At 38.0% G+C, this 24695-nt stretch overlaps 1 protein-coding gene across 1 annotated transcript in view; it reads right to left on the reverse strand.

The window, feature by feature from the left end:
* Window positions 1-24695, reverse strand: part of LOC140927969 (probable ATP-dependent RNA helicase DDX52) — a 138576-nt gene that overhangs the window by 81736 nt on the left and 32145 nt on the right. Inside the window, exons 6-11 of the mRNA XM_073377672.1 lie at window positions 24492-24572; window positions 19541-19603; window positions 15293-15404; window positions 5999-6071; window positions 4973-5042; window positions 3626-3759 (exon numbers count right to left, since the gene is read on the reverse strand). Coding sequence (XP_073233773.1) covers window positions 3626-3759; window positions 4973-5042; window positions 5999-6071; window positions 15293-15404; window positions 19541-19603; window positions 24492-24572 — 533 coding nt within the window. The remainder of the gene's footprint in view (window positions 1-3625; window positions 3760-4972; window positions 5043-5998; window positions 6072-15292; window positions 15405-19540; window positions 19604-24491; window positions 24573-24695) is intronic.

Consider the following 24695-nt stretch of genomic DNA (forward strand, 5'->3'; position numbering starts at 1 on the left):
TATATGGAACCTTTGCATGGTGTAGGCAGGACAACTTTATTAGTCTTCGCACATTTTTAAAACTACCACAAAATAAAAAAAACAACTGTTTTTGACAAACAAAGACTTTCAATAAACACATAAAGGTAAAGGTAAACAACCTTATTTGACATCGGTCACTTGTAACGGTAGGGTTGATTGATAGTCTATTGCCCAAGCAGCCTCATTTCCAGCCCAATATACTATTTTCCAAAGAAATATACCATCAGGTTGATGATATGTTGCTCGCATGTTCCAAATTTGGTCAACGCTGGTTGGATATGAAGAAGGTTGACACTCAACAACATCTGCCGAAAGGGCATTGGACACTTTATGAAGTTAACACAACGTAGTCCTCTGTATTGCCTCCACACTACACTTAGACAAAAGTTTTAAGTCTCTTGAAATTTCTGCTCAGCAAATGTTCATGGTCTTCATGAAGGCGAAGTCTCTTCAATTTTGAAAAAGAAGATTCAGAAAAGCGGGAGTGAGACTTGAACCTGAAGCGTAGTGTCTGCAGTCCATCGCCTACACCACTACACCACTGAGGATTACCTGGTGTGGACTGATTTGATTTAAACGTATATAGCAATAACCCTAGCCCTTAATAGAAGCTAACCGTTTTGATTCAGTGCCTAACCCTAATCATTATTGCCCAGGGGTTTCAATAAAAATTGAAGTAGCCAGAAGGTTTGAAAAGAATGTATAAAAAAGAGGGTTTCATTACTTCCCTTCTTCTAGAGGGGTCTGGGGGCGTGCACCCCATGAAAACTTCGAAATTTCAATGCCCTAAAATGCGATCTCCAGCTTTCTCGGCACTAAATTGAGTACAAGAGATCATGTATTTTCGATCAATTTGGACAAGTAATGTACATCAAGTCCCAAATTTTTCTTAAATATTTTAAATGTGAAGCAAAAAGTCTGTCTAAGTCCAGCAAATTTAATTTTAATATACGTTTTGACAGAATCTTTTTTTAATTTAATATTTTATTTCCAGCTTCCAATTTAAGAGAAAAAAGTAGCCGACTTCTCAGAGCAAAAAAGCCGACGTATTTTGTCCGTCGTCAGTGCTTATTGAAACCCCTGATTGCCTAACCCAAATCAATATAGACATTGCTCGAAACTGACGCAATAAGGAATACTATGTCGTGTAAACTTCATAAAGTGTCCAAGGGCCTTTTGACCGACGTTGTTCAGCAACAACCTATAAAGAATTAGGCAGGGGATTGAGCCAATCAGAAACGATGAAATATTTTGAATGAATAATAAATGAAATCATAATGACCGTTGAAACTATTTTCTCCCAGTAACCAGTTTGTCAAAAGGAATTCCCCGAAACTGGAGTAAGATGGGGGGGGAGGGGGGGGGAGTTTGTCGCACAATAACTACATCAAGCATCAAGCATTCTGTGCAGCACATAACGAAAAAAAACTCTGCTATAGTTTGGATTCCTGCTCCATAAGGTAGGCCACTTTTTGGCACTTGCTTCCTTCACATACGTTTTCCTTCACAGATTTGAATATGATGATGAAGACTTTGCCAAGCATTACTACATAATACCGTAAAATTCCGAAAATAAGCCCCTCCAAATATAAGCCCCACCAGGGGGGCTTGTACTCGGAAATTGCCCTCAATTACAAAGTAAAACAAAGCAAACACGGTAGTTTCCTTCCATTTATAAGGCTAGCCCAATCGATTTTGAAACGCAAATTTCCCTCCGTAGATAAGCCCCTTCGAATATAAGCCCCTCAAAAAATAAGCCCGTCAAAAAGGGCCCTCGAAAAATATAAGCCCTGAGGCTTAGTTTCGGAATTTTACAGTATATTATAATAATAATAACTTTATTTGTGTGTCAAAGTACTTTAGCATACAAGCTAATTGGAGACACAGTAACAAAGCGAAAATAATATCACTAAATATAGTAGCTTGATAATATAGTATGAAGCGATGCACGAAGGGATATATGAAATTCCCCCTTTTGATAAGGCCCTAGCTGCTCCTGCTGCTGCTGCAAGTGTGGTTCCCAATTGCAGGGTTGCTGAGGATACCTCCCTGCTAGGTCTGGGTTATCTTAGACCCTTATCCACTAACTTTGAAGTTGTTAATTCCCAAGCTCAACAATTCCCAGAAACTTTAATATGGAAAAACAATATCTTATCCACTGCCAAGTTGTTCAAAACAAAGGAGCCAGTGCTCCTTTAAAGAAAAAAAGGTATGAGACCCAACTGATCTGTAAAAATTTACAACATTGCTCAGAAGACATTGACCATTGTCCTGAAATCCAAATTTGCTCTGGTTCAAAGCAACATTATAGACAAAATTACAGAATTCTAATATAAAGTCTAAAACAATACTGTTGCCTTAATTTAAAGCGCATATAGACTTCAGCTAAGCAAATTGTAGCCATCGCAAATTTATATAAATAACAAAAGCTACAATGCTGCAAACTGAAATAAACCGACATGAAATCGATCTGATCTGTCATTTGTATTTTGCAATGCTTATTATCCACATTGTGACTGCTATCTTCTATGTTTTCATTGTAATTTGCTCTGCTGAAGTAGTTTTCAGTTTTCTTGTATCCGCATTTCTGCTGTGGTTGTGGCATCTTACTTTTTTCTAGGGTAGTTATTTAGCCTAGTTACATACAACAATCTGCGTAACATTAGGTAATCATGTAGAACAGGGGTAACTGTAGTTAATAAATCATGATGTAACCTGTGTTTTTATTAGCTGAAATTTTCTTTTCTGACAGTTGTGTGTTTGACAGCCATTTCTATTTCGTTTCATTAGATTTGCCAATGCTTAGCTGCAACAGAGGAAAGCTAACTAATGCCGGCCTGTAACAGTCTCCTCACCACCTGAGGAATAGACTAAACCACTGCAATCTACGTTCCTTTCGCATTTTAAATCCCCTTCGAATTAATAAGACAGGATAAAAAAGACAAGGTCAACATCAACACGCAAACATCTGAATAGAGGCAAGGTCTTAGTTTACAGCCAACATGAGCTTACCAGTTTTTTTTAAAAAAAAACCCTTTTTGATGGTCTGGCCGAGATTTAAACATATCACCTCCCACTCAGCAGATAGGCACTCTTCCTCCTGTTACTAAGCTAACCAGGTAGTGGTTAACAAAAATTATTGGTAACAGTTAACCCTACTTAATCCCCAAATACTGTTGATGCCACTATAGAGTCACAACATACACATTGTAAGGACAAGAGAAGTCAGAAATGGTATCACCCAGAATTGCATAACATTACCGCTTACAGTGCATGAAAGGAAAAGAGCCCAAAGAAAAAAAAGGGAAACAGCTTTAGCTTAGAGTGCTACAGTAAATCCCAACCAAGTGATAAATTGCTTCTCCATGCAGTGCTATTAAGTCAACATGTTAGCAAAAACATAACTCAAATGCGTCACAGAATGCTATGTGCATGCAAGCACACTTTCTTTGGGTGTGGGGTATGCTAGTGCATCTTGAAATGGTCTAAAATTCATCACAGCTTGTCATGAAAAGTAACTTCAATGACCACTCTTACATGTTTGTTAGCAAAAATATACAAATACATACATTAAACAACAGCAAAGTGGTCAATGCACACATACCTAATACCGACTGTGACCGTTACTACATTATCAAGGTGAGTCCTTGCCCATTCATCAATACCATTTGACAATGTTGCACTGAACAGTGCCCTCTTGACATCAGGTTTGTCACACGCATGATAAATGATGGCCACCTATATTAAATGAACACATTTAGGATTTAAAGAAACCAATCCTGACTTGTCTCTATAACTAGTGTTCTCACAATATGTAAATTCAAATATCACACAACAAGATAAGCAAACCCAACTGGCAGGAGGCAAACAGTTGGGTATTTATAAGTGTAGCCGAGAGCAAATCCAGCTAGTGGCCCCGCAGAGCGAGGCTCAAACCCAAAACCACTTGATTGAGAGTCTGCTGCACTGCAGACCACTTGGCAGCCATGGTGCCTCCTTTTTTTTTAGTATCCTCCCTTAATGTTTCCCTGTCTCCTGGCTTATGCAAGTCTTCCTATTGCAACAACGTTTGGTGATTTGATATCTATTCCACTACAGGTAGCCCAAGTTCAAAGTATGAGCTTTGGCATTGCAACAGTACTGTTGTGCAAACCTTGAAATATAAAGATTTGGGGAAAAATCATTATTTCTGTAAATTAAGTACATGAGGAAATTTAAATTAAAAACAGCTTTCATTAAGTTGTGAGTTTCCTTCATTGTGTGTGGTCTCCAAGCTGATTTACAGTTATTATGTGGAAGGTTATGTAACAATGCTGACACTTATTTTTTTATGTATGGGCTAAAGGTGATGTCAAGTCAAACCCTGCTTTACAGACACCTCATTATTATAGACAGTTTCTTTGTCCCTAGGGAAAGAATGCCCTTACATTTTCTCTAAATTCAACCCATTCAATACAAACACCCCGTTAATATGAACACTTTGAATGGCCCCCCTCAGTGTTCGTATTAACAGCGTTTGACTATAATTTGCTTTTCTTAATTACTCTTAAGGTAAGCAAAGAGAAGTGAATCTATATCAACGAGGATGGGCTAATTTGTTCGGCCAACTACATTGCTTCCACAGCGTCTTGTTCTTGTTATATTTTCCTTGATGGTTCTCTTCTTTTTATTTTTGGTATTTTTGTTATTCGTTTTTTAGATATTTTTGCTAAAATTGCTATCAAGATTTGCTAGTGAATTTTGCTACAGATTGCAATCCTGGAAATAAGTGGATCTTTGTGATCCTTGTTCCCTTGGTTTCTTTAAGAGGCTTGCCTCTGTCTACCTTAAAGGGAATATGGGTAGTCGAGAAATCTGCTGGGTCTTGTTGCTCCACAAAACTGTTTCAAAAATCTCACAGTAGTTTTTCTCTTATAAAGGGTCATTGTGAAATAAAAGTCATCGCATTCACCTGTTCTCTAAATCCATCCTTTCCCTCCTCAAAAAGCTTATCTGCCTCGTCAAAAATCAGCCACTCTACACTGTAACATAAACATCACACACACTAAATAAGCATATTCATAATAAATGACAATATCATAGGTAGCAACTGTTTGTTTATATCTAGTTTTTTTGTAATGCCATCACAAAAACAATTAAAAACTACAAAGAATCAAATCATCTCTTGTGACACAGGAACTCAAGTAGAACATTTCTAAGTTCCCTCGAATAAAACATTTAACTCCCAATGCCTGTTAGCGTTAGTACAGTGTGACCTAAGGAACCTTTTACACAAGATGTTCAAGAAGGACTAACATTCAGCGTAATCAGAGACAAATTTCAAGCAGTTTGATTATATCATATAAATTCACAGAGGTCTTTTACGCAGAAGAAAAATTTAGTAAAAAGCACAAAAGATGCTGAAGGTAGAGTTCACTGCACATTTTCAAAGTTTGTGAAGGAAGTCCAATAAATTTCTCATAAATAACTCTCTAGCACTTAACTATACAATATAACATGTACAAAAATATGAAAGCAAAAAAGTGGTTAATAACGTGTTTTGTCTAAAATAATGCTCCTGTGAAACAATGACTCGATCTAGTGTCTAACAACTCATTTATTTTGCACATTTATAGTCCGCAAAACCTGGTTTTCACAAGCAACGCAAGCACATGACAAGCTCAAGGACAAAAACTTAAGTACTGTTTTTTGGCAACTGCAAGAGTAAACTATTGGACTTTGGAGCAGTTATCTAAACAACCTATCTGAAAGCAGCTTTTTACAAATTTCTATTTTATTTGTTCATATGTCCGTTTTCTTCAGATATGATATGTTGGTGTAACGTCCTCTGGACGTTTTCTGATATGTTTTGTGTAGATCAGACAATACTAATAAACAGAGAAACATATATCGGTAAAAACTTTCCAAACAGTCTTGAAAGGGAAAATAATTAAATTTTACAATTGCCTGTGGTAGCTATTTATTTTTAAGTTATCACCTGTGAAGATGAACTGTTGGAGGGTCTTGACTCAACATATGTACCAATCTGTTGGGTGTGGTAACAAGAATATCTGAGAGGAATAAAATAAAACATTTTAACAACAGGATGAGAATGCAATATTCAAAATAAAATACCCTTTCTAAAAGAAAGGCGAAAATAAATAACAGAGAAAAGGACCTTCTAGACAATGTACGTTTCGCATAAAGGCTGTTAGTCACGTTTTTGCTCAACTCCTGTTTTTATGGTGTTTTCTACTTTCCTTCTGCACTTTGGGGCTCAGTTGTTCAAAGGCCGATTAGTGCTTAACCCGGGTTTCTTTTTCTTTTGTTCTCTCATATTCATAGAGCATCAAATCATCAACTTGTTGACAAAAAGAATTGAACTGAATTTACTTTATAAGCTTTCATATTTGGATTCAAATTTTGCACTAACCCTGGGTTATCTTAACCCAGCATTGAACAACCCGGTCCTGAAGTTGTCACCGATTTCAAGGCCCTCTGAAAGCTAATACTCAGATTGTGCTGATGTCGTTTTGGTTTGTCAGACACCAACCTTGCATGAGCCGAGTAAAATTTCCAATTGTGGAGTGGTCGAAACAAGGCCACACAGTCATCATTTTACCAGAGATCAAGCAATCAACTGGATTAAATTTAATTCTGCAGTGTGGTGGTGTCCATCCCCAACCTGGACTTCATAGTTCAAAATTGGACACAAGAGAAGACAGAACCAGAAAAACTGAATCAACCAGATCAAAAACCTTGCTGACCGTTGCCCATCTGAATGTTCGCTCAATGGTATTGCACAAAAATTTTCATCTCATCACCCAGACAATATCATCAAATGATTATCACATTTTTACAATCTAAGAGACTTGGCTAGACCTTTTGACTAGTGATACTGACATACACATTCCTGGTTATGTTCTTTTCAGGCAGGACCACGGAATGCATAAGACTGGTGGTGGGTTGTAGTTTATGTTAAAGCTGTCTATAAAGACACCATTGTTACAGAGTCTTCAAACGTTTCCGACTATAACTTCCAACAACTCTGGCTAAAGGTGCAGTGCAAAAAAAAAAAAAATCATTCCTTCAGTGCACAGTTTATAGACCTCAAAATCACCCATTAGCTTTCTTGAAGACCTGGAAAACGTTTTTGTGGATTCTCTACTAACGGGCATGGAAGTTATCATAATTGGTGACCTAAACTGTAATCTACAAGGGAACTGTTCTGATGGTCGTGCCTTGTATAATTTTTGCTCTGCTCTTAACTTGACACAGTTGGTAAAAGAACCCACCAGAGTCACTGAAATATCACAAACTCTCATTGACATAGCCTTAACAACAAACGAGAACATTATTAATGCTTGCGAGGTAAAATCATTAACAATCAGCGACCACAGTCTTGTTTATGTAACAGTTAAGTTGAAAGCGCATGAACCGTATTGTTCATACATCACTGCAAGAAGGTACAAGATTTATAACGCTCACTTATTGACGACTTGGGTAGTGCTCCATTTCACATAGCTAACATTTTTGATAATTTAAATGATCAAGTTCATGTTTTCAATTCTCTATTTTTGGAGGTACTTAATGAACACGCACCAATACGGTGAGTAAAAATAAAATCAAGGCCTAATCCATACATCAAACCTGAAATTTGACAGCTGATGACTGAGGTCAAGTGTTAGATTCGAATTGATGAGATGGAACATGTTTGCTCCAAACTTCAAAACAGCAATGGAAATTCAAATTCCATTTGGAAAGTCCTAAATCATTGCCTGCCTTGTAAAGATTCGCCATTGAGCACAACTGAAGAACCATTTTTGTGACCGAACAAATTCAATGAGTATTACACCTCAATTGGCATATCTGCAGCTCTAAAGGCAAAAACTCTTGCTAAAGAACATGGATTTCACTCTTTGAATGATAAATCCATACAACCTCCTATAAACAGCCGTTTGCCTGATAACAGGTGTCCTCCATTTGAATTTCAACCAGTGATGGAAAAAGAAGTCGGGAAGATCAAAAGATCCTTGCAGTCAAATAAAGCTCCCAGCCCGGATAAAGTCACAGCCAGGGTATTGAAAGATAGCTTACCAATAACAATCGCCAAAGTAACGAACCTTTTTTTGTTAATACTTCGTTCTCTCAAAAACAAATTTGCGCAAGTATGGAAATTGGCTGAAGTCATCCCCATTTGTAAATCAGGTGACCCTGATGAGCCTTCCAATACATGCCCGATATCTCTCCTCCCCATCATGTCCAAGGTTTGCGAAAGGGCAGCACATTCACAGTTTGTTATTTTTCTAGACCACAATGAAAAAATTTCAAAACTGCAAAGTGGTAATAGAAGATTCCACTCGACTGAAACTGCTTTACTTTATTTCACAGATGAAATCCTTAAGAATATGGACGACAAACACGCATCTTTTAGACATGTCTAAGGCATTCAATAGCATACGTCACGATCTGATACCATCAAAACTTCAGAGTATAGGTGTGTCCAATGGTGCATGCGACTGATTTGGAAGCTACCTTTCACAACGAAGCCAAGTTGTTAACATGGCCAATTCCATCTCTGACCCCCCTTCCGTGACTGTGGGTGTACCTCAAGGCTCAATTCTTGGACGAGTTCTATTTTTCATTTTATGTAAATGATCTGCTATCGGTCCCTACTCTCTGCCATGCAATGGGTTACGTGGAGGATACAAAAATTGTCGTCTTAGCCTTCCCACAAATCATATTTCAGATGCAGTTATTGCATTAATTGAGGATCTTTTGGCAATTGCAAGATGGTGTTGTACAAACTCCATAGTCATCAACCTTGATAAGACTATAAGTTCCTGGTTATCGGAGTTCCATTGATTACGAGAAGCCTACCATCTTTTCCGATGGTTAAATTACTGGGCAAGGAGATTAAACCTGTACCTGTGGCCAAGTATCTAGGTGTAATAATTGACTCCTCTGCAAAAATAACTGCGGTACACAGTTTAGCAGATATTTGTTTTCTGTACGTTCTTATATGGTTAATTACGTGTATTACCTTGTCTGTTTGTGTTTCGGTATTTTTGGTGTTAAGTATTTTGGATACAGTTATATAAGTGTCTTGTTCATTCGTATTCGTCCTTCGGGTCTGTGAACGCCTAACAACCCACAATCTGATTTCATCGCTTGCTTAATGAGCAAGAAGCAAGGATCTTTGGTTCCGCCAGTTAACGTTAGCAATGCAACAGTCGACGTGTTCCATTAATGAGGCTATTAGGGCTTCTGTTGTGGAGTTTATCGGTTCTTTAGCGGATAACCTTACGCAGGTTATCAAAGGTCGACTCAGTGGCTTTACAAAGCGATTTTCCGAGGAAACTGCGAAAATAACGCGACAGTCGAGCAAGCCGTTAATACTGTTAATAAGGCCCACAGCGAAGTTTTAGTTGTGAAAGAGAAGGGAATCAGCAGCAGCTCGGGATCACGCCCTGCATTAGTGCCTGGCAACTTTATCTTCAGATGAGTGTGATTTGATTTATTTTATAGTGTTTCCGAAGGATTTTTCCTGGGGATATCTGTTCAGGAGTTATTCAAGGTCGCTTTAAGTCCTCCTTTGGTCTTTGTGAGTCAAGTCTAAAAGCACCTCAGTTCACCATTGCTACCATTGCCCACTTCCGAGTTTTTAGCCAATGGCTGTATTATCGAGCATGGTGAGCCTCCATTCTGACGGTTGCAGTCGTCATTGATCTTACGCAGTCACGTTATTTGCTACCTCGTTCGATTTAAGTTTAAGTACGAGAATTTTTTCGCACCTTATCACAGGTTCTTAAAGAGGGGCACCGAGGCTATGAGTGGGACCTATCATCTAGATTGACATTTCCTTAGATCACCAGAAGTATATAGGTTTTTCTTGGCCCTTCAAGGTGTGCTTTGGTCTTTTGCTTTCTCGATTTTAGTCTTTGGTCTAGTTAAGCGTTTGTTTTTGTTTTACTGGCTTTCTGTGGGTCTGAAGTTTTTAGTTTATCTTGATGACGCATTTGGTAGTAATCTAAAGAGGACTTCCGCCGCCCGGTAGCTTTTATTGAACGCAAGGGGCTTATTCTTCTCCCAACGGGTCCCAATACTAGTGAGCGAGTGGCTCAGGTTTGCGGTCCGCACCATTTGTTTTACGTTTTAGATTCCCGAGAAGCAAGTTTTCAGCTAGTGAGACAGCTTTGGCCGAATTCTGCAATTCAAAATGAGTCATCTTTCTATCGCAAATCAGCTGGAATGGCTGGTTCCATTATTTCAGTTACCTTAGAGGTGGAGCCCATTCCCCTCTTCGTACAAGCCAGACGAAGGTAGCTACGGAGTCTTCATTGGCTTAGGATCACCTTTTTCGCTTCACTCCCCCGCAGCTGGTGGAGTTGAAGTTTTCATTTTTGTGACATCGACTCTTTAAACCGTAACTCCATTCGGCACTCCCCTTGCCCCCCAATTTTTTCCACAGTTGTATTTCCTGACGCAAGCAACGCTTCATTTCGCCCCTTTTCCGCCGTGTGGCTAGCATTATGTTAACGATCTATTATTTGGGTCAAAGTTCTATTTTTTGCAAATTTGATAGCTATTTAATATTATGTTTTGCTTTCTTTTGTAGAGCGGTTAAAGCACAAGAGGGTAAAAATTTTCCCTGACAACCAGAGTGCTGCCGGAGTACTTTCCTTTGGTGTCTTCAAGGTTCATACAGTCGGTGGCTCTATGCGTTTTTCATGTTTGTTTTCGCATGGTATTGCCTTGGAAGCGCAGTGGATTCCTAGATCGCTCAACGAGAAGGCTGATCTTTTGCGCCGTTTCATTGACGAGAATGATTCGCCAGTTAATCCCTATGTGTTTCGGGTCGTTGAAGCCAAATGGGGTCCTCGCACAAATCTTAACCGTTTCACATCCTATTATAGAGCATTCAGCTTCCGCCTTTTGACCCCTAGTTTGCTTCTCCTCGTTGTAGGTGCGTCCGATGCCTTTGTCCGAGACTGGAGTGGAAAGGATAACTGGATTTTCTTTCCAGTGTCTGGTAGTGGTCGCCTGATTTGAGCCTGATTTCGCCTTGTATGCCCGGTTTGACACATTTGTGCGGCATGTGAGCCTGATTTGGCCTATTTTTTAGCCTAATTCGGCATAATCTTGAGTCTGATTTGGCATATCAGTAAGCCTGCTTTAGCTTATTTTTTAGCCTGATTGGGCATGTTTCAAGTCATTTTGGTGTCGGCTCGGTTTGGGACTGTAATATAATTTTTTCAATTCTTCTTTGCGCGAATATTTTGCTTAGCGCCTCCCTTGTTCAATGTTTTTTGTTCAGTTAAGTAAATAACGCTATAGTTGTTTTATTTTTACGCTATTTCCTTTTATTTCAGTTGCCCTAAATTCCAGGTTATGGCTTGAAACAGCCCCCTTGACTGATTCTTCGCTGAGGGATAAAGTTCCAGGCCTGACTGGTTGGCAGTTGGATTCTAACGTTCCATCCACAGTCTTGAAGATACGGGTCTGGCTTATTGTGGTGGCGTGAGTGGGCTTTATCGAAGACTGGTGTTTCTGCTATTCGAAAAACCTTTGCATGTCTCATTGTATCTATCTAAGTTAGCTTAGCGTTCTTTGGATAACACTGGCGCATCTTATTTAGAATCTACTGTTTACAGTATAAATTGGGGCTATGCAGTGGCTGGTATTTAAGTTTGTTCTGTTAGCCACGCCTTGCTTAAGTTTCCCTTTAAATTAGACGACGCCAAAAGAAGCTAGGCTTGAGCACCCAGCTCAGCCTAAGTAGCTGCTTTCTGTTAGTTTTGTCAGGCGATTGCTGCAGATTTTGCCTCTAAATCGCGATGTTTTCTATCTAAAATACATACATGTAATAGTTTTATGTCGATTTATGTGTCCATGCAAGCGCAAAGTAGATCTATTTTGAACTCTGAGGCCTTGTCCCGTAGCTGTGACCTAGTGTTTTATTAAGTTCTCCCCTCCGTCCTCCTCTGCGTTTCCATTAGTTCGTAGAATTGACAAAGCTCAATCTTAGGAGTACGGTATATTATACTTTCATTCTAGTGCAAGTGTTTCTTTATTCATGTTATTTGGGAGAGGAGTTTAAGAGGCATATTAAGCCATTAGTTAGTGATGTTTATAAGTAAGTACTGCACCCACAAGTGAGCGCGAGTCTGACGCGGCGCCCAATCCAACTTGTAGGAGAACAGCTGTTGATTTGTCGGATATCCACGCCGGTTTGAGGTGCAAGCCCACTAGGCATTTTCGGCATGGTCTTAACGAGCTCTCCGTATCTAGGTCACTTTCAGTCCAGGTGTATTCAGTAGAGATATAGATGTATTTCAGTATATTTTCCAGAATTTGCATGTAATTGTTAGCACTTAGCCTTATCTAAGTCACTTTCAGTCCAGGCGTATACAAGTTTTAGTATATTTTCCAGCGTACACGTGTCATTGTTTTATATATTAGAAGTTCTGCTTTTGTCTATTGCAGTTCTAAGTAATTTGATTTAGAGATATAGATATATTTCAGTATATTTTTCAGAATTTGCATGTAATTGTTAGCGCTTAGCCTTATCTAAGTCATTTTCAGTCCAGGTGTATAGAAGTTTTATTATATTTTGCACTGTACACGTGTAATGGTTTTATATATTAGAAGTTCTGCTTTTGTCTATTGCAGTTCTGAGTAATTTGTTTAGAGTCCTGACAGGGGACGTAAGTTGCGCCTGGCCCGCCCCAGATTTGCTGTGCTTTCTTTCCTACGGGGTTTTTTGGGGCAGGTTTTTTCTGGCCGCCCTGGCACACTTACATGTAGGTTTTAGTTTTATTTCATTTGCTGTAGTGTTTTATCTTTTGGGTATAATTAAAGTGGGTTATGGCATTACACCCAGGCCATATCCAATATTCTCCATGATTTGTTGCTCATGTTGTTTCTTGTTTTTCTATTAACTTCCGGAAAGTGCAGAATCTAAGTTATAATGAACATGTAACCAAAACAGTTTCAGATTGCATGCATAGATTAATAAGGATCAATAGAATCAAGCTCCTTCTTGATAGAAAGACGCTACTTTCAATAATTAATGCTTTTGTTTTCAGTAAATAGTTTCATTGTTCCACCGTATGGAGCAATACCTCAAAAATAAATGTAAAAAAAATTGCAATTAGTTCAGGACGTTGCTGGCAGGATAGTTCGTGGAAGTGTGATCACGTCTCTGAGGGATAGAAGTCACTTAGATGGCTTCCTATTGCTGATAAAGTACTTTTAAATGTTTCTGTTATGGTCCATAAGTGCCTAAATACACCAGACTACCTTAGTCAAAAATTTACACGTAGGCAAGCTCATCACGACAGAAATACACAATACAAAAAAGACCTGAATCTACCAAGATGCAGATTAAAAGCTGGGCAGCGACCTTTTGCCTTTAGAAGGGTTACTTATTGGAACAAACTACCCAAAGACATAAAGAAAGTAGCAGATTGCCGAATTTTTAAGAAGAGACTTATAAACACGTTCTTTAAATGATGTTTATCATTTTAGTACTTAAAATTAGCTGATTAGTTTAATAATTTTATCTTGTATCTAGTAAGTTGTTAAATAGTGAGCCCATTGGGACTGAAAAGCCCTGTAAAGGGAGTCTCAATAAACGTATGTAGGTATGTATGTATGAGTCTACATCTATCTGGCACAACTCACTTATTACAATTATGAATAAGCTTTTCTTGTCTAAGTCATCCTTCATAAGAATTGCAGTTTTATTAGCTTTGAAGACTGTGATAACTATCTTAAATACCATAGCTTAGTTTAAACAAACTGTCCAGTTAAGTGCTGTGAGCACATACTGGGTAGTACTTCCTTATAAATGCATAAACATGTATGAAATAAGCACACCATGAACATTATTATATTTTAAAAAAGTAAGAATCCATTGGGTTCTTTGCAATTTTCACCTAAATACCCATAACCTGTATAATCATAAACCATGGAGTTATTCATATCAGTACAATAAATCTAATGAATAAATACACAAACAGGGTGTACATCCAAGTTCTTTGTGATTTATACCTCAGAATCGAAACAACTGTTCAAACAGTATCAAAAACTAGCTATGGTGGCAGATCATGAGTTCAGAGGCTGAAACAATGCCAAATATGGTTTGTTATCCACGTTTCTGTTAAATTGTGCGAATTTCTTTTAACACTTCAGTTTTGTTATGTGTACACTTAGATTATAATTATTCCTTTCTTATCACTTGGAAGTAATATATCATGTACGAGAAACAGTGTTTCATCACCAGATCTAAATGAAACACTGAGAAGAGACTTGAAAATACGACGCACAGTAGAGTATTTTTGATGAATTTCAATTTGTTTCATATGGTGATAAAACTTGATCTGTGTCAAATGCTTGGTATTACTTCTCAAACCAAACGATTTTAGATGGAGAAATTAAGAATGCAAAAGTGAGCATTAAACATTAATTTCCTTTGCATAGTCTTTATGAATTATTAAAGAATTTTAGAAGGGGAGGTAAAACCCACACTGCTGGACATTGCTGTTAAAAAGTAGGGGATGCAGGAATGTGGAATAACTCTCATAGGGTAGGGGACTGTAAGGGTACATTAGTGACATACTGTTAGGGAGAACCTGCCAAAACTGTCAAATCTAATAAGTAAGTATTAAATAAGTTTAACAATGAGATCTAGTCAGACCAGACTAGGAGTCAGGTTTATTTGTGATCACTGATTTGACTGACCTAGCTCTCAAAGAGTAAACATTTTAAATCTTATACTGATTGACTGCTTCAGACAGCCCAAAATAATGAGAAAATGTTTTAATGTTTCCCCATACATCATGATGTTTTGACTACATAAACATAGGTCCTTTGACTATCATATAAAACATCTTAGCAAATTGTCAGTCTGCCATCTAAGAAACTTCAGGGTTGTCACTAAGGGCCGGGGGCCGGGGATTTCCCCCGGCTACTCAGAGCATGGCCCCCGGCTACTTTCGTCGTCAAATTAAACCAAAAGAGCACACCTTTGAAACACACGAAGACTATCCATCAAACTAAATGCAAGTTTGATCTGCAGCAGGTTTAAGTAATTTTTTTATGAATTTTTGTCCAAATTCTTTTAATTTTCCACGCCTTTATACCCAATTATCAGGCGAGGAAATTTCAACTGTTACTGAACATGGCAGCTCATTTAGTAAGTGGTCCTTTGTTGTTTTGATCATGTAAGTCCACTTCTGGTTAAAAATCAAAAAACGTTTTGTATCAAAGAACAAGTTAGAAGTCTTACCAAACCTGTGTGACGACTTAGATCCAAAACTGTTAGAGGAAGCCTTGGCTTTGGTTAATAAGTGAATTCTGAACACTCGTCCATTAGATAGATGACAAAATTCATGGTAAATCTGAAAGTAGTGTGAAAGACACAAAAACAAATATGATGGAGGTTTTAAATAAAGTCTAATGTGTGGTTCTAGAAGGTATCCATACCCCCCCCCCCCCCCCACGGAAGACTCTTTGATTTGTGCCCTCCACCCCCCAAGGATTTTCCATTCCAGGGGGGTCTTTGATGACCTCCCCCCTCCCCCCAGGAATTTCCAGAATTTTTAAATGGGGACTTCGCTTACCATCATTTGAAAATACGGTAGAATTTTATTACAACAGTCCAGTGTAAACGTTTCTTACCCTTATTATTCAGCCAAACTTTTAGCTTCTTCGCCATCACGTTTGCAAATTATGTCTGTGTTGTTTTTAGGCAAGCTTGTAAGCTTAAACATTAGGGTTGCAAAGTTTAAACATCGATTGTTCCACGTTTTTGTGCTTACTCCGACACAACATTATGAAGAGAACTTAAGTTTCACCAACGTAAACAACTTTGCAAATGATAGCAAAAAAAAAACCCAGAAACTTACAAGGTTCCTTTCTGGCTGGTTATTTATCTACACATTTTGTCAGTTTCTTCAGGTTGATTATTTAAGAGCCAAAAACTTCACGGGTGTCTGTAAAATGCAGAAACGGACAGCGGATGCGGACGGCGGTAAATAATAAATAAATAAATAAAAAGAAAGAAATAAATGTATAAGATAAATATACAAGATGATAAATAAACAAGAAAAATAAATAAAAAACAGAATTCAAAATATTAAAAATATAAATATCAGTTGTGACATTTCTGGATCATCGAAGAGAAGATAAACAGAGTAGGCAGTTAGAAAAGTTAGAGAAGATCCCAGTCTATGTCAAAGAGAATAGACAAGAGATGCTATGCTGATTTATTATTTGGCCGGGAGGTTAATAAATTTTTGCGTTATCTGTATTTTTTTATGTTTGCTGTTTTCTACAGCTATTTAACAAATGCCTTTACTGCGAGTGTGATCTTCTTCATGCGTCACTGAATAAAGCCTAAGCCTGGCCTGAGCTATGTCCATGTTGTTCACCTTAAGAAGGTTTTTGAATTCTAATTTTCCGACGAGCATCCCTGTCATATTGATATGGGAGTCCTACCCCATCCTCCCCCCACATTGGATCAACAGAGAGTAAAATAAACAAATCAGACACAAGGTTTGTCATATTCGTTTCGAAGTTTTTCAAAAGGCAACAATTGAGACGTTTTTTTTATGTCCAAACTTGTCAAGGCTGACCTTCCTTTGCTACAGTTCATGCACGCAAGCATGCAACATACCTCACGTGGTTTCTAAAAACCAAGAGGAATGCTATTCCGGGGAAAATTTGATCAGTGATGGCACCTTAGCTACTCTGCGAAGAGGAGAATGATGCCGGTAGCAAGGCTCTCGCAAGGTCAGAAGGCTGGCTATAAGAGACCGGATTTCTTCCACCATTACTGAGATTAACATGTGAATTATTGAAGTACATCATTCTATAATTTTATAACTGTTGTGCGTGATGTATTAGTCTGCAGATTGACTAGCTAGTTTGGAGACACAAACTCAAAGCATGAGGCCCATGAACGGTCGCGAGAGGCGAGGAGAACTCTTTCGTCCACATTGTGGCTCGATTGAAGTAGCCCAAGTCTTTGAAATTAAATGAAAAATGATAAAATAAAAACAAGATAACTAATATAAATAAATGTATATCTCTGAAAGCTGAGATTTAAAGTAAAGCTAAAGCTTAAAGTTAAGCTAACTAAAGTTATTTTGTCTTTTTGCCTGGGGAGGTACTTCCGGGAATTCTTGGTGAGGGTGTGCCGCCTTGTTCTCCCCCATTCCTGACCCTATTTCAGCCCAAAAAATGTCATTTTTCACACTCGTTTTCAGACCTGGCCACTAATAAAATTGTCATCATTATCATGATTACTTAATGGATTAGAATGGCAACAAAAAAATTTCTTAAAATCCTTTTCTAATTGGCATATTTCTCTTTCTTTCTTATTCGTTTGGAATTGAACGGATAAATATGCTCATACACTCCTGTAGTTTTCAGACCAAAACAGCGCAAAAACTCTACCCTTTGGGGCGGCACATACCTATATGGCTTATTATAAGGGAGTACCCCCGGCTTTTTTTAAAGCTCTTTCCTCTCACCCCTCTTCAAAAAGGCTTAAATCTAGGCAAGAGGCCAAACTCGCTCTTCCACCTTTTAAAGTTTTGTTTGTGTGTTTGTTCTATAATAATTAATCTGAGTCAGTTGACCCAGAAGAGATCTAAACCAGTGGAAAATAGCCGCAGAAAACAGCAAACATAATAAAATACAGATACCACAAAAACTAACTCACCTCTTCGACATAGGCAGACCTTAAATACGGCAAAAGAATTTCGCAAACTGAAACAACAGAAACTACACATCTTTTTTTCCCAGCCACGCCCTGGAAGTAACATTCGAGCAAACTTCATAACTGCCTACTCTCTTTATCTTCTCTCCAACAATCCAGAGATGTCACAACTGATATTTATATTTTTCATATTTTGAATTCTGTTTTTTTATTTATTTGTCTTATTTCTTTGTCTATCTTCTATATTTATCTTATGCATTTATTTATCATTTTCCACTGCCTGCTGTCTGCCGTCCGCCGTCCACTGTCCGCATCCACCATCCATTTCTACATTTTACAGACACCCAAACTTCCCTAACACATGCCAACGCGCTAGGTTTCGTGAACATCGTCACGACTGCAGAAGTAATTTTACTATAGCCAGGTAAAAACTAGACGAAGACAAGACTCCAGTTATGTCCGTCATTTTTAAATCGTTTTGACAGTAGCAGGGCTGTCAACCTCCGACGTATTTAAATATTGAGAATTGATAGGAAAGGGATGGTAGATGAGGTCATAACGCACGGCACATGATGTCATTTGTGCATAAAATACTCTCCCATCCTCATGAATTTGCGATGACACAAAACGCGCGAAAAAGATGTTGTCATCTCATAACATATGACCTGACTGGTATATTCCCATCAATCACATTTTTATGATGACATACCAGAGCCATCTATGAGGAAACGTTTAATTTGATGTGAACATTAAAACAGCTCAAACAACGCAAAATAAATGAAATTTTATAGTCGGAAAGTTGAGTCTACGAAGAAATGGCAAACTTCGGCGATTATCCGGGAGATTTCAAACTCTAATCTGGAGACCGGGAGATACGGTCCAAAATCTGAAGTATCCTGGATTATCCGGGAGTGCTGACAGCACTGCAGTCATTCCAAAGACACATTGTTCTTCTGGAGATTGTAGTGCTAGCTAACTCAAAGAAAAACAGAAACATTAAAGCTAATGGCCAGGAGTACCGACTTTCGTTTCAAAACAAAGTACGTAGGTATGTTTTTGTGCTTCAGATCGATCGTATGTTGCTACGTGGTCCATCACCCTTTGAAAAATAGTTTCCCATGAGCCCCCCCCCCCCCACCTACCCCTCGGAAATTACTGCCTTTGAACCCCCCCCCGGAATTTCCAGTGATCCTCCGTGGGGGGAGGGGGTGGGGTTTGGATATTTTCTGGAACCACACAGTATGTTACCACTAAAACTTGTTATGCCTTTCTAAATTTTCCTTTCGAGTTATTACCAGGACTGCTACATATAATCAAGTGCATGATTGCAAGAGACAATGATCCTCTCAAATACAGTAGAATGATGGTAAAGAGTTTAAAACGTTTCCCCAATTTGCCTAGTGATTATCAATGAGTAAGATTTTGTTCAAGGAAAATGCTGTTCTCATTAGTTACCTATTAAAAGTGGCTGCCTTGAAAAGAAAAACAGAAAAACAGAAAACAGAAATATTACCGTAGATGGATGGATGGATAGACTGAGAGAGGGATAGATTAGCCTGCGTGGCAGACACTAGTTATAGATGGTTGGATTGATAGATGGATGAATATTGATCAATCAAGATAGATCGATAGATTGATTATTTATATTATTAAAAACGTTACAATCAACTCACTATTTAATACTTATACCTGAGGATGCGAACCGCAACACAATAAGACTTTGACAGCCTAAACATTGTATCCTTAAGAATACTGCACCTTGCAACTTAAGTTATTCCCTTAACAATTATTTACATAAGTTAGTTTACACACCTGTTGAGCCAGTTCCCTTGTTGGTGATACCACAACTGCTCTAAAACCAACCGCATGGGAAGACTACGGAACACACACAAATTAAGAGCATAATAATTAATCTGATCATTTGAAATCTTAGGCCAATTATTATACCATATCAGATGTAGCCTTTCCACAGATGTAAGTATTTCTTTTGCAATAATACCAATAGAGGAAGTCTGCTTAGAGTTAAATTTGACATTTACAATGGAAAGGAGTCTTTGAATGCGTGAAACAAATTTGCTTGTTTGAAAGTTGCGTGTTCTCCCTATGGTATTCATTCAACCACCCTAAAGATTTGGAAAAGAATTCATTTGACTCTTGACAAATTATATAAAGGTGTGTTCAATTTAATCTGGATTGAGGCAGAAAGGACACTTGCCATCAGAGGCTAATTTATATTTCAGTAGCTCTTTCTTGGTTGTAATTATTCTGTACATGACCTTAAAAGAGAATTGTCTAAGCTTGTTATCATTGGAGGACTTATATATATTCGTGAAACAATCACTCCAATCAGGAAGTTCTGAAAAGCTTTTTTCAAAGGCCTTACTGTGGGAGGATCAGGATCAAGTTTCTCGATGAACAGATCACAATAAAAGATACTATTAATTTATAATTGCTTAATGTGTAGATCAGCCCATCTGATTCATCTGAGACGAAGTCAAGGGAAACATCAGGACTCAAGGGAAAACAAAACTAACTGTTTCCCTTGGGATCTGGCATCAAATGTTTACCATCTTACTGGTGCTATGGAATGTCTTCCTCAACATTTCAAATCAGAAGAATCCTTCATTGATTTCTCAAGGGAAACTGAAGAACTTTTCCTTAATTAGTTGATAAGTTTTATCTGTTGATGTATATTTCTTTTATTAAAAACTGCATCATTGGATAATGCAGTTCTAAAGCTCTGATTGGCTTAGCCATCAAGGTAGATGAGCCGTTATACCATGCTCTCCAAATATGATAACTGTACACGTCTGATCAAAATTAAAGACAAGCTAAAAATCGGTTGTTTTTACAAAAAAGTCGGGAAGAATTCTCGATATTTTGTGGGCATTTTTAATAAAACAATCAATCCACTTGCGCTTGTTGGATATGAGATGATTATAGCCAACTCATATCCAACGCTGCTCATGGAATAATTGTTAATTATACATCAGCCGTGCACAATTTTAATAACAGGACCAGTGCTTATTATACTGACTGGGTTATCCTGTATAAATATTATGATTATTATAATTATTATAACATCTTTTAGATGATACCATTTTGTAAAAAAAGCACACATTCATGGTTTCAGACTGAGTACTGCGCGTGAGTACTGTTGAGCCAAGCAAATCAGTACCTAACCTACCTACTGATTGCAGACAGATAACTCACAATGAGATGTTTGTTAAAAAAGGAATAAAATAATATTCAAATTTACAGGTACAAATCGTTGTACCTGTACCTGTACAGTTCTCGTTAAGTAAGTGAAAAAAAAATGTCACTGTTCCATTGAAAATAAATAAATGCCTGAGCAATAAGATTATCCGAAGGGACAGGGAAGCTAGCACCATTGGTGGTGGATGTTGATTATACATCGCCAATCATATATGCTCAACACAGCTAAGTTTCTTAGATTCGCCGGATATTGAGGCTATATGGCTTAGGATTCTGGTAAAGTCGTCTGTTTTCATCGTAGGAAATTTTATAGACCACCATCAGATTCTCTATTCTTTGATTGATTTCAGGTTATACTTGAGAAACTCTGAATTAAATTAATGCCGCAATGTGGTTATCATTGGCGACTTAAACTGCGATGGTACTCGTCTAACCGACAGTTCAATTTCCTCCACTTCTGGCCAAAAATTACAGGATTTGTTCTTTCAATTCGACTACATGGTAATCAGGGTAACTAGTGATACATCTACTTTGATTGACCTGGTAATAAGTAGCAAGTGTAACCTGATAAAAAGCACGAGACCATAATCGATCTTGGAAACTGGGATCACAAGCTTGTACATGCAACCATCCAAACAAAGATGATTAAGGCTCGTTATTATAAAAAACTTTGACCAAGCCGAATTTTCAATGGATATCGCGGAGGCCCCATGGTCTGTATGTGAAGTACTCGACGACCAGGAGGATTGTTATTGGGCGTGGACACACATTTTGGTCAGATATGTAACAGACAGGCGCCCTTGCACGAGATCAAGGTCAGACGCTAGTCTACCCTGGGTTACTCCGCAAATGCGCCATCTGATGAATTTAAGCTACAAAACTCTTCTTAAAGCAAAACTATCTGACAATGAAGAATTGTGATCAAGGCATCACTCATTAAGAAACAGCCGGTTATGCATGATGTGAGAGTTGCTAAATGGAAGTTATATGTTGATCTTTTTGATGAAGTAAAAGGCTGTAAGTCATAATGGAAGTTGGTCAAAAAAGCTTCTTACAGCTCAGCGTCGCAGCCCATACTCAGAGTCAGGACATCAGATGGCACAATTGAAACATCTCTTTACAAGAAAGAGCAGATCCTTAATGCATATTTTTCTACTGTTGGTGACAAGTTAGAAAACGATCTTCCCGTAGCCAGGTGAGTAGTAATATTCACTTTAACCGCGTTTCTCCCTGCATAATGAACATTTTCATATCGCATGCTAATGTTGTCGAGAGCATGAAAAGGATGAAAGCTAACAAAGCCTGTGGACCAGATAACGTTTTTCTAAGGCTACTCAAATATGCAGGGAAGGAACTGATCCCATCATTTTTCATCTCTATACACCAAGAGTACGTACGCAATTCAGTCCCTGCTTTGTGGAAAACCGCTAACGTCTCGGCCCTGTTCAAGAAGGATGATGAAACAGATAAGCAGAACTATCAACAAATTTCCCCATTGTGTCTCAGGAAAACTGATTGAACAGACTTTTGCCACCACAATAACAAACTCACATTTCAGAACATAATCTTGGCCATTCTCACTAGTGGGCCTATAAAAAGGGCAACTCAACCGAATTGTTGTTGGTAAAAATGATTGAGGACTGGAGACGTGCACTGGATTGAAACCTAGTAGTTGGTATCGTCTTTGTTGACTTCTGCAAGGCCTTCGATTCTATTTTTCATCATGTCCTGCTGAATAAGTTGCAAGCAGTCGGTGTTGCTGGCGATCTATGGTGCTGGATTAAAGGTTACTTAGCTAACCGCTCTCAAGCTACAGTCGTAAATGGTTTTCAGTTTGAAACTTTACCTGTGAAGTTTGGCATGCCACAGGGATCTGTTTTGCGACCTACCCTGTTTTCGTTGATTTGCAACGATCTGCCTGATATAGCTGAGTATTGTGATGGCAGAATTCAAATGTATGCTGACAACACTAAGATTTATGTGGTTGCATCTTCTCCTGATATGGTTGCTGTTGTCTTGAATGTCATCCTTCTGAAGTTGTATGACTGGTGCTGCCTTACCGGCCTCATACCCTACCCCGGTAAAATCCGAGTACCTGATTTTAATGCAAGGCCAGTATGTTGGGCCGCTGCAAGCAGTGTCATTGAGGAACAGTGTTGTCACTCAAGTCAAGTCAACTGGGTGTTTAGGCATTGAAATTGACAGTGATCTTAATTGGAACGTTCATGTAAAAGAGTTAATTAAGTCCGTTTCACAAAAATGAATCTTCTCAGGTCTTTGTATTTCTTACAAACTACAGCGAGAGCCGATTTTTATTTTAAAGTAATAGTAACATCAGTTACCAATGGGTTGGTTGTATGGGGTTCCTGCAGCAAATCGTTCTTTGATGAGCTGGAGAAGTTACATGTATGTGCCGCAAAGATCATTTATGGCCTGGATTGGTACACACCAAGCGATCAGGTCTTAGCCCAAAGCAGGTGTTCCACTGTTAAAGGTTTATACAAATATAGATTACTTATGTTAGCACACGACTCTTTTTATAACTTTCTACCCGTTCCTATTATGAAACTGTTTACGAAATATGAGTGCGACTATAACTTGACCTTTTTGTTACCAAGCAAAACCAAACACTGAAGTTTTCGCAAGTTCACTTGTAATGAAGCCGTATCTCTATGGAATTCTCTTGACAATCATACGTGTGCAATCTCAAGCAACAGCTTATTTAAAAACGCAGAACTTCATGTGAATAGCATAATTTTGTTTCAAATAGGTTTCTAAATTTTAATTAGTTTTTAAGCATTTTATTCATTTGTAAACTGCATTTAACTTTTAAATAAACGACCACATCAGCTCCACTGTAATTTTTGTCGTTATAAAGATAAAATAAATAAAATGAATAATTAAATAAATGTTGTTGTTGTTGTTAAAGAAAGGACAACTACACACATTTGGCGTTTATTTGGGGTACACCACTTGGCGATTGGTATAACTGCTCCTTTCCCAGGGTTGTCACCAAGATTTCAAGTTGCCGGGTAAATACAACAAGTAGGCAGGGAATCAAACAGCTACGGATTTTTTTTTGGTTCTATTTTTCGTCTATGTGACTATGAAAACTGACTGAGAAATGATCATGCTTTTGGAAAACGTAGTTGGTTTGCCTATCATACCATGTAGCAACGTGAAAAAAAACCCCTTGCCTTCCTTTTAAGTAAACAATTAATAAAAGGCACCACACAAAGTAATATCTGTGCTTATTGTGATACGAGAGATTCACAATAGGGCTGTATTAGATATTCTCAATTAAACGATCATTTTATACAGCCTTTGAAACTTGAAAGGCATTAAAATAGGGCACCCTAAATACAGTATGGGACTTTTTACGTGTTAATTAAGTATTGTATTTTCTTTTCAGTGGCCCTCTCTTTGTTGCCTCAAATTTCAATTCAATTTAAAGCTTATTTATGACATTAACATACTAGTTAAAACTTTCAAATTAATTACGGGACGTAGTGGCCCTAACAAATTAGAAATTTACCATGATAATTACCTTGAGATGATAGAGTATAGGTAAAATAAAAGCTGCAGTCTTTCCAGATCCAGTGGGAGCACAGCATAGCACTTCTCTTTTCTAACAAAGTAAAGGAAATAGTATAAATCATAATGAGTTAAAAAATATGATATATTTAATAAATGGCAGTATTTTTCTGCACAGCAAGCAGCAAAATAATGGAAGAGACCACAAAGAGGTGGG

Source organism: Porites lutea, chromosome 2 (assembly GCF_958299795.1).
Source record: "Porites lutea chromosome 2, jaPorLute2.1, whole genome shotgun sequence".
Taxonomy (NCBI): domain Eukaryota; kingdom Metazoa; phylum Cnidaria; class Anthozoa; order Scleractinia; family Poritidae; genus Porites; species Porites lutea.